The 10,753-nt window shown below is 38.3% G+C and overlaps 1 protein-coding gene across 2 annotated transcripts; it reads right to left on the reverse strand.

Moving 5' to 3' along the window:
* Nucleotides 1-2,935: 2,935 nt before the first annotated feature.
* LOC112197729 (protein CHROMATIN REMODELING 19) lies at nt 2,936-9,070 on the reverse strand. 2 transcript variants are annotated; one of them, XM_024338533.2, is made up of 12 exons: nt 8,383-9,068; nt 7,860-7,977; nt 6,850-6,890; nt 6,499-6,749; nt 6,236-6,416; nt 5,617-5,802; nt 5,249-5,422; nt 4,983-5,141; nt 4,476-4,553; nt 4,225-4,361; nt 3,671-3,889; nt 2,936-3,560 (listed from the first exon to the last, which is right to left on the reverse strand). In XM_024338533.2, exons 1-12 carry the CDS (start codon nt 8,890-8,892, stop codon nt 3,398-3,400), a joined length of 2,217 nt encoding a protein of 738 aa, XP_024194301.1. In that variant the 5' UTR covers nt 8,893-9,068; the 3' UTR covers nt 2,936-3,397. The 2 variants fall into 2 exon arrangements, with proteins under 2 accessions (XP_024194301.1, XP_040374278.1); XM_040518344.1 differs by having other exon boundaries at nt 3,423-3,560; nt 3,642-3,889; nt 8,383-9,070.
* Nucleotides 9,071-10,753: the final 1,683 nt, after the last annotated feature.

Raw genomic sequence — 10,753 nt, forward strand, 5'->3', positions numbered from 1 at the left:
AACAATCAAAAGTTCTTATCTCATTATTATTATTTTTTTGGGAGAATAGAAGAAACCTTGCTTATAGAAATCAAAAGTTCTTATCAGTTAAAGATATCGGCAAGCATGTTGATATTCACTTACCTTGAAAATCGTAAACGACTTCAATATGATCTCTTATCTAATTTGTAATACCGAACAAGAATTGGTTGAAGTTTTTGCTACTTAAGTTCAAACAAAGAGGTCTTCAACTCTTCATAATTGTTAACCATTGTGATATGATCTACATCCAGGTCATGGGTTCGAGTCACCACGGGGGTAGGAGTATCCTTTGATCATCTTTAATAAAAAGGAAAAAAAAACCATCTACATCCAATTTGGGTAATGATTATGATGGTGGTGGTTTAATTGATGGAATCATCGTTTATTGTTCTCGTCAATAGTGCGATAAAGAGAAAAAGTAAAGTATTACCATTACCTCTACGGCTCTACCCTTATCAGCAACAGCGACGCCAAAGCCAAATTCTTTAAGAGACTCATGTCAAGGAGTTGATGGGTTTTGTAAACATCAACTCCATGATCAGTTGAAGATTTTGTTGAGTCTGATTTGGTATCTAAGATCTCCAATCTCTCAATATGTTTTTTTTTTTTGTTATTTCAGTTGCTGCAAGGGTGTTGTGGGAATTGAATTTGTCCAAAAAAAGAAAGAATTGGGGATGTGTATATTAGGATGTGTATTAACTTATATAATGGAAAAATCGTTTTCCCAAGTGAATTGAATATGAAATAGGTTTTTTCGAAAACATTGAATATGAAATAGTTCAGGGTAAGAGAATTTTATAAACATAGGTTTGGCTTTCTCTTTCAACCGTTCCCGTGAGACACATTCTGTACGTTAGCATCTTTGCAAGTTTCACGATCAAGTCTTCTGCAATTTGTTAGAATATTAACTTCATTTTGGATATTATACTGATGCGTTCACATGATACAAAATTTGTTACAATTTTCAAGGACCACAGTCCACACCAAATTCTGAATAATCAACCTATAGTGACAACAACCCACATTCCAAATTAATAATATATATCTACAGACATGTTTACTTGCAAATAAATAAAAACTAAACAAGATTTCTTTGATTGTCATGACTCATAATGAATATTCTTTTTCCATTCAAATTAATATTGAATTTCCCCTGTCAATTCTCTGAGGTGTTATAAAAATCTCTACGTGAATGTTTCTTTAACTTATCCGGATCCACTCGAACAAATCTACTAGTTGTTAACGGATGCGTGAAAATAATAACAACAAAAATGGAAATAATTACTAAAAACAGGTAAATGAAAATGTGAAGTGTTGTGGGGTCGTGTTTATCTGAAGAGATGGAATTGTTGCGGTTTCTAGGGATTCCCTGTGGCCTACGGTGGAGACGTCGAAGTCATCATTGACATATTTACATGGAAGACGAAAATGAAAGTGATCGGTTCATGAGGAAACCCTATCCCTCTTCTTCTTCGTCCTTCAGCTTCAACAGGATATATAGTAGATATGGTTACGGTGGTGATGATTGTACTAGTAATACTTTAGCTGCTCAGGCTAGATAGTCTTCCAGCTTCCTGTATTTTCCGATCTTTCTGTGTAAATGGGAAAGTAGGAAGGGGTGTATGGGTCGCAACCCGTACTGTGAGGAATCCTTGCCGGCACCACAGTAACAACATCAATATGGACACCATATACGACATGCCCTGCATGCCCTCTCCTTCCTTCCCCATCCCACTCCCTCCCCTTAAGCCAATCAATCACTATTCCTGTTCGTCAATTTGTATATATATATATATATATATATATATATATATATATATATATAAATCAATTATTAACCATATGATCACAGAGCTCGATCAGTTTCAGATTTGGAAACTCGCTGAAATGCAATGGTTGTCCTGAAGAGGTTTAATACTAATCGGCAGTAATTTATCGGACGCGTTAGATCAAAGTCCAATCCAGACCATCCTCGATCGATCCAGAAAATACAAAGTAAATATGATTAGTTAAAGATGAATGAGAGGTAAAAAGACGGAGGGAAATATAGGTATGGATGGAGTGCATGGCATGGAATGGAAATTGAAAAATAGCGAGGAAGTGGGACGATGGAGATCGACAACACGGAAACATGTGATCTGCCTGCTTGATGCATGTGAGTGATGGAGACATCGGAAGGACACGTGGTGATGGGTCATTGGTGGGTCCTATTTCCTTGTGGCTTTCTCTTGGATGGAGCATAAAGTAGAAGACACGGTGCTGTGACTGCTGGTACTACACCAAAGGGGGACCCTAAGGAAGAAGAAGGTCAATTAGGGTTAGGTTAGGGTTTTGTTTGCTTAATTATAAGGGGCAATTAACTAGAGTGTACTGCAGGGGTAAGTTTCCTCAAGGGAAAAGAGAACTCACGGGCTACAAAACAGAGTACCTACCCCACTGGCTTAGCTAATTGGATGGGTCGGAATGGAACCAAGGGAAAGATTCACCTGCAACTTCATGCACAGAGAGTGGGGGGTGATGCAACAAGTATCTTGTAAAGGGAATTTTCATCAGAAGTGACATATCAACTACCAACTTTTGCTGCTTAGCTATTTCCTCTTGCTTTCCTTTCCTTGTCCACTCTCACCCATAACTAGCATACTTTCGTGCTTTCACTCGGACACGTCCTCTACTGCCCTTCTTCTCGCCTCGTTTATTAGTGACAACAATAAGCCTCTTTCTTCATGGACTAGTCATTGTGTATTATTCATTGTTATCTATACTATTATTATGAGAAGAGATTTCACTCTCTAAATTTGAAATCATTCACCAATTTAACTTTTTTATATTAAAAAAACTATCAAATATAATTAATTAATAGAGATACTATAGTAAATTACAAAATAAAAAATAAAAGAATAAAAAAAAAAAATAATTGTATGAAAAATTTCTCTACTGCGCCCTTAACTTTTCTTTACACGCACATAATAGATGGGCCCAACCATCAATAAAGGATTTGTTAATCTAGTGTCTACGAACTCGCAGGCCTACTAAGTGACCATCTTTTGGGTTTTGCAGATTGGGGTTCGGACCCAAAGTTTGGGACTTGGGGTTATTATGCAATTTGGGCTTTCACCGTTTAGATTTTAGGAATTAGGCTTCTGCAAAAGAAGAAAGATCTTTTCTGACTTAAGTTGCTACTAGAACAATTGGGCCAATACACCCCTGTAGTATACCCCACCTACAGCTACTAATTGTTTTCTCTTCAAACAATTCTAATGATACAACAAGGGGACCTTACAAGTCACAAGGAGCTGCATAGAAGTATAGGAAAAGGGAACGAAAAGATTCTCCCTTTGCAGTCTCTTTCAGAGATTGAATGTTCGAAGTCCAACTCCTAACCCAGCAAAAGTTTTGATAATATCTCCCCCATAGTCTTCTCGGATGTTTCGCCTTCATTTTCCATCTCTAAGCCAGACTCGAGGACAGCGGCATCAAGCACCAACTTCCTCTTTGCAATCTCGTAAACATTTTCATCAACTGTACCCTTAGTCACTAGCCTGTAAGGGACTTGAGCAGGTTAGAGGATATAGCATTTGCAATTTACATCCGCAACAAAAACAATTACTCAGATACCGCACCATCAAGGCGTAAAAGGACGAGAGAAGACCTGTATATGGTAACAGGCTTTGTTTGGCCAATGCGATGACAGCGATCCTCGGCCTGTCGATCAATTTGTGGGTTGAAATCCATATCGTGAATGACTACAGTATCAGCTCCAGTTAAGTTCAAACCCTGGCCCCCAGCTCTTGTTGACAGCAAGCATGCAAATATAGAAGTGTCGTTATTGAATGTATCGACTATCGTCTGTCTTTCTGTTACCTGAGTACTGTGATTGGAAGAAATCAGTTAACAGACAAGAAATATAAATTTCAATGTAATGATTAACTCAGAGTCATATGTTCATTCCCCGAGTTAGAGAACAACTGCTTTCTAATACCATGCCCACACGGCCCAGGCTCCATTCCCTTTGCTATCTTCCACATTTTAGAAACTTCTTAAAACATCTTGCCTCCCAGCAATTCTTGTTTTCAAAATTGGAAAAGGAAAATTTCACAAAACCCCGACATACAGAAATGGTACCTATCTCATCAAGACTCGGACGTTCAATGTTAAACCGGTGTTGTAATTCAATCAGTAAATGTGACACATGTACACCAATACCTTCCATCAAGTCGTCTGTATGTAACCCCTATCACGTCCAAAGCCCACTCCAAGATATCAAGCATTGACGTCCACTGGCTAAATATCAGAACTCGATGCCCAGTTTGCTTCAGTGTAGGAAGAAGTTCAGCTAATGCCTAATATCATTAACAAGACGGCTGTTCTCAGTTTTGAGCAGAACATATCAAAGCCTGGTATCATCTCCAAATTTTGATTCAAAACCATATTTAAAACTCGTAGTAACATTATACCTGAGACTTTGCAGAAAGCATCACATCTTCGTCTGGAAGACATCCCTTCTTGTCAGTGACATCATAAGATAGTAAAAGCTGCAGGCAAATGAATACCGTAAGTACTGTACTAGGGAATTCATTTATTGCAAGGACAATATCATATTCCACTCATAATTAAGGTTCAATTTGCAGTCAGAGGCAAAGAATCCATTAGTGCAATTCCAGTAGAAATCTTTAGTAGAAGAGACAGCATCCATTCTTGTGTACTCCTTACTCATGTATTGTTTTATAATTTATAATCGCATTAGTGCTGAAAACTGTTGCTTTTAAACAGGGCTTAACTTCTACAAATTTTACAATAATCTATAGATATAATTATATACACCAAATATATCTTGAAGGCATACATATATACACACGTGTAACTATAAAATAACTAAAAATATTAATTCTAAAACATTATGGTATAATTTAACATGACAAACCAAAAGGCTAAACAAAATTTTCAAGAAGTTAAGAAGATACCCGGTGGATAGAGAAGTCATTAAAACTTTTCATTTCCTCAATTACTCTGTCTAAAGTACATTCAAAGCCAAATGCACCCATTGGATGTAACTTCCTGGCAAAACGAACTACATCCTCATCACTGTAAATACGCCTTACTAGTAAAGGATGGTTTGCGATCTACAGAGTAGGAAAGAAAACAATACAGCAACAATAAGTGCAAGATATACATAACCATAAAAAATTAATTGGGAACACAAAAACATGATAAATTCAGACAGCAGCACCTTACGAAACTGAACAAAATAGTTGGAGATTTGCCGCCGAGGAAGAACTCCAACGATACCATTTGAATTAGCCCGTGAAGTTTTTGCAATACGAGCTCGTGAAGCTGCACGATACTCCTCAATGGCTTCTTTGTAGGCATCATTTTGTTCCTTATCCATGATAACATACTCCACCTGCATGAAATGTCTCAGCTTCTTTCAAATATGGTAGAAGAAATAACCAAAACAGAATTCAAAAGGAAAAAACAAAAAATAAAGAAATTGTTTTAATATGAAAAGTGAGTCGAAGTCTTCAATTTGTACAATATGAAAAACCAAGTACTTCAGAAGAAATATGACCAGTCATAAACTTATAAGTCATAGCATACCCGTTGTATTTTAGGAACAAGTTGTTGCATTACATCAGATTTCAAACGTCTCAAAATAAATGGTCCCAATATGGATTTCATCCGACTAATCAAATCTGTATCGGCAGCACTTAATAGCTTTTTTAAGTCAACATCCTCAGTAGTAAAAAGATCTGGCATAATAAACTCCAGCATTGACCATAGCTCCTGCAACAAAACGCCATCAAGCATTGGCAAAGAAAGTTTGCAGAACTAAAATACAAGCATAAGTTCCATGTGAAAACAATACTTGATGTTACAATCTTTCAATGGAATTTTTAAAACTAATTTGACTGGAATTACCTTAATTCAAAGAAATGATAAATCATGAATACAGAAAGAAAGAGAAGATGTGATAGTAAAATTCTTGAGAATGTGTCCAATCCAAGGGATAGAAGTGTTTCCAGAACTACAAAGGAAGCCTACAAAGTGATGCAAAGTTACCATTTTTGTTCATGAAAGTACGTGGCAAGTTAAGTAATATGTCAAATTTAACAGTAAAGAGCAATACATGTAAATATACCATTTTTGTTCATGAAAAGTGAAAACTATGTGGCTACTTAAGTAATATTTCATATCTTAAAAGAGTAAAGAGCAATACATGTAAATCATTTTGTAGAGGTGTTCCTGTCAGCATTAGACGCTGGTTTGCACTTCTTGCAACAGACATTAGGTTCTTCCACCTGTAGCTGTTTTTATCCTTCAGAGCATGAGCCTCATCCATAAGAACACAACTCCACTGCCAACGTTTCAGAATCTTACGATCATCTTTCTGCTGTGCACTGTTAGACCATAAAGAGAATAAGTAAAATACCAATAAAATAAACATATTGGTCAGATTCCATCTATAGCACAGGAGCAAACCTGTGTCTTTCAAATAGTGAATAGCACACAAGAATAACATTAAAAGGAGGCGGCATTCCAGCTTTGGCCAATGAGGTCAACTCCCTTGAATATGCAGATCGCGCAGCCCCATGATACTGGAGAACAGAAAATGATGGGCACCACTTCTTAAGTTCTCTTTCCCAGTTTTCCAAAACTGAAGCAGGACATACAATCAAATGGGGACCCGGGTCATTGTGTAAATGTTTCAATAGCATCAAATACGTTACGGCCTGTGGTAGAAGAGCAAATGTTACAAGCTTGAACTTCAATATATGCTTGAAGTTAAAAGTATTATTAAAACACAGTAAATGAGATTGCATCCCCACATACCTGAATGGTCTTCCCTAGACCCATCTCATCGGCCAAAATAGCTGCAGAGAATATTAAGGAAATTAAACTAGGCATTGAGAAATCTAGCCTCAAACTGTATGTATGTGTCTGTGATATAGATCTCAAAAACATATTAATTATATATATATATATATATATATATTCCTATCCAGAGCGAGGCATTGCTCTGAAATTTCAGAGCGAGGTTAGAGTTTAGGGTCACTTTTCGGTCTCATATCCACATCTCGACCGTTCAGTTTTTAGGTACTAATGTATAGATCATCTCTGCAAAATTTCAGCCAAATTGATGATCTATAAGGTATCTAACTCATTCAAACCAATGGACGAACTAAATTTGTCCAACCTGAACCGTACTAGCTTTAAGGCAGTTGTCAATGCCTTAACGACCATCAATTTGACTGAAATTTTGCAGAGATGATCTATACATTAGTACCTAAAAACTGAACGGTCAAGATGTGGATATGCGACCGAAAATTAACCCTAAACCCTAACCTTGTTCTGAAATTTCAGAGCGACACCTCGCTCTGGATAGGATATATATATATATATATATATATATATATATATATATATATATATATACATGAATCAATATGCGATATCAGACGACCTAGCTTTTATATAGGTTGAACATAACTCATTAATTTAACAATGTAATCCATTAAGCATAGATGAATTTATCATTATCATACTAACTCAACTTATTATTCTGATCAAACCACTCTTATAGGATCAATTATACAAAGACCACTGCCAATCCTCGCAAGTTCTCCATTTTTCTTGTCAAATTATCAATCTTTGGTCTGGAAATGTGATAATAGTATGGTAAGGTGTAGTTTCTAGTGAGTTACTACACGTGTTTTAAGACCTTGTACTAATCAAAATATCAAGCTTCCACATTTGCAGCAGAGAATCAGATTTATTTATGCTCTGTCAAAAGTAGTTGTAGAAGTAAAACGGTGTTGACAAACAAGGGAATATTAATTTACCTCCTCCAATACCCTTTCGATACAACAGAAGAAGAAAGTTAACACCAACCAGCTGGTATGGCTTGAGAACAGGTAGAAAATCGGACTCGTCTGACCTACATGCCTCATTAATGTCATCCTACAATAAATTACAAAAACCACATCAATTGTCAACCTCATTGAAAAGTGGTGATCCTGAGAAGAAATAGATTTCACTAGTCTATGGCTCTATGCATATTGAGGACCTCACAAAACATTACCAAAAAAAACCTTCACAGAATTAACTCTTAAGAACAACATATAAACCACCTAGTACCAAAACTTCATATTGCTTTTCTAGTTTCTTAACGAGCAGCATTCTGTCTGTAAATTTCTAACTTTTCCTAATTCACCGGAAGTAAAGTAAAAACAAAATTACTGAACCCAACCTTCCACCAATTAACAATGACTGACTAAGACTAAACCCTAGCTATGAAGACAATTCTGATATACATTGCTCAAGAAGCTCACTAAACCCTTAGTAAAAGGCCAAATTCGAAAGCACCTGAGTGACAATCCTCACAGAGGAAGCGTCCACTTCAGCATACCGATCACTCGCCGTCGGTGCCGACGAACCATGGAGCTCCCTCTTCAAATCCGCCGATATTTTGGCGCACTTCTGCAAAGCTCTCCCGACGACGTCATCGTCCTCCGCCTCCTCCTCGACCTCCTCCTCCTCCTCACTCGTCGACTCCAACTCCGCCCAATCCCCGTCGCTATCCTCGTCCTCGACCACAAACCTCCGTCCACGCGTCACCGGCCGGCGGACCTCCTCGACGACGTCGTCGTCCTCCAAATCGTTCTTGATCTCGACGCAATCGTCGTCCGAATCGTCCTTAATCTCGACGCAATCGGAGTCGTCGTCGGAGACTCGGCGCTTCCGGTAGGCGAAGGACTCGATTGCCGGCGGCGTCGGCGTCCTCGACTTCTTCAGGACGCGGGAGGGCTTAAAGGAGGAGGAGTGCTCCTCCCACTCGTCGTCGGAGATTTCGAAATGGTCGAGGCTGCGCTTCATGTCATCAAATTGGGGCTGAGAATCAGAATCAGAGAAGCAGTGGATTTGAGTGGAGAGCTGAGAGAGAGAGAAGGAAGGAAGGAGAGGATCTTTCAAGGGTTCAAGAGTAGTACGAGTGAAAAGGAAAGCAAAGGAACCTAAAGACCGCCATTTCTTCGGGATATTTGGCCCTCTTCTTATTGCGTGGTTGAAAATTGTAAATTAGAATTTTCTTGGGCTTTACAGTGCTTGGATGTAAGAGAAGTCGTAGGCCTATATTCACTTGATCTTCAATTTCTAGGCGGCTTGAAATGTTTACTGGGCCTTTTGCAGTAGTGTTCGCGTGGTGGGATCAGCTGACCATAAAATTTAGTGGAAATTATCATTTATCCAACTTTGAGGTTAATTAACCTCATTTACTCAAACACTCTAAGAGATTGCTCACATACCCAAATACTCTAAGAGATCATTTCCCTAATACCCAATTAAGTATGACAGAAGTCATCGGAGACCTTGTTGGACTCTCTGACCAGTGGCCGACTACAGGACCGGTGACCGGATTCTGGCGTCTAATTTTATTACCCCCAATAATACCCAGTAATCATATTATTGCCCCCCAATAATCATATTATTGCCCCTCAATATTCAATAACAAGTTTATTGGGGATCAATAATTAGTGAAAAATGAAGATATTTTGAATTTTGAAAGTTTTCAGAGGTTTATCCAAAATAAATTATTTTATTATTGCCCCCAATAATCTTATTATTGCCCTAACAAACATTTTACTGCCCCTCAGTAATCTTATTATTGCCTCTCATTAATCTTATTATTACCAACCAAATCATAATTAAAAAAACAATCACTACTGGCAAACTTTCCTTCCATTCTCAAAGTTCACAGTTTACCACAAAAAATAAAATTTGTTGTCACAGAGATCCAAAAACATATGTAAAAAGGTAGAAGAAAACTTTTTGAGTCTAATATCTCTTAATTACCCATTGCCCAACATGCTTGTTTCTCAGTTTTCTGTTTCTCTCTCCTATTTCATATTCTCATTATTGACACAAGTGCTTCACATCAAGGACAAATTCACATATTGAAGGATGAAAGGATGAATTCACAGATTGAGAAGAAGAAGAAGAAAAAGAAGAGAGAGAGAGATCAGAAGCCGAAGACGAAGATCCTGCGCACCCTGGGACCTGTGTCCAGGTCGGTGCCAATGGTGGAGAAGCGTCTCCGGGCCGGAATGAACGTGGCCCGCTTCAACTTCTTCCATGGATCCCACGAGTACCACTAGGAGACCCTCAATAATCTTAAGGCCACCATGGATTCTACCAAAATTCTTAGCGCTGGCCTCCACTAAAGGCGTGCCACCGTCAAGGGTCGATTGAGAGGGTATGAGTATAGGGTAGAGGTGACGTCGCTGGAGTTGGAGGCACGGTGGCGATCTTCTCTTGAGTCGCCGGAGGCCTGGGTCAAGCGCCGAAGGTCAGTGGCTGAGAGAGAGAGGTTGTCGGCGTCGAAGACAGGAGAAGAGAGAGAGAGAGTGGCACGATGGTTGTAATTTTATATTTGAGATTTGTCTAAAACAGTCTTTTTACTTAATATTGGGTGAGTGGGCACACTAATCTCTTACCGAAGTAAGTGGGTTCATGTTAACCCAAATTTGGGTATTTGGTCAAGATCCCTTAAATTTATGGTCACCTGTTATCAGGATTGATTCAACGGTTGAGGTTAAGACATTTAGGTCATCTCTAACTGAAAGGGCTAAAAATAGCCATGTGGCTAAATTTTAGCATTGAATTCGTTACTATTCATCGATGTGACATCAACCGTCTCCAACCCGTCAAGACTAAATTATAGCCCTAAAATATATTTTAG

This window comes from Rosa chinensis, chromosome 4, assembly GCF_002994745.2.
Source record: "Rosa chinensis cultivar Old Blush chromosome 4, RchiOBHm-V2, whole genome shotgun sequence".
NCBI classification, from domain to species: domain Eukaryota; kingdom Viridiplantae; phylum Streptophyta; class Magnoliopsida; order Rosales; family Rosaceae; genus Rosa; species Rosa chinensis.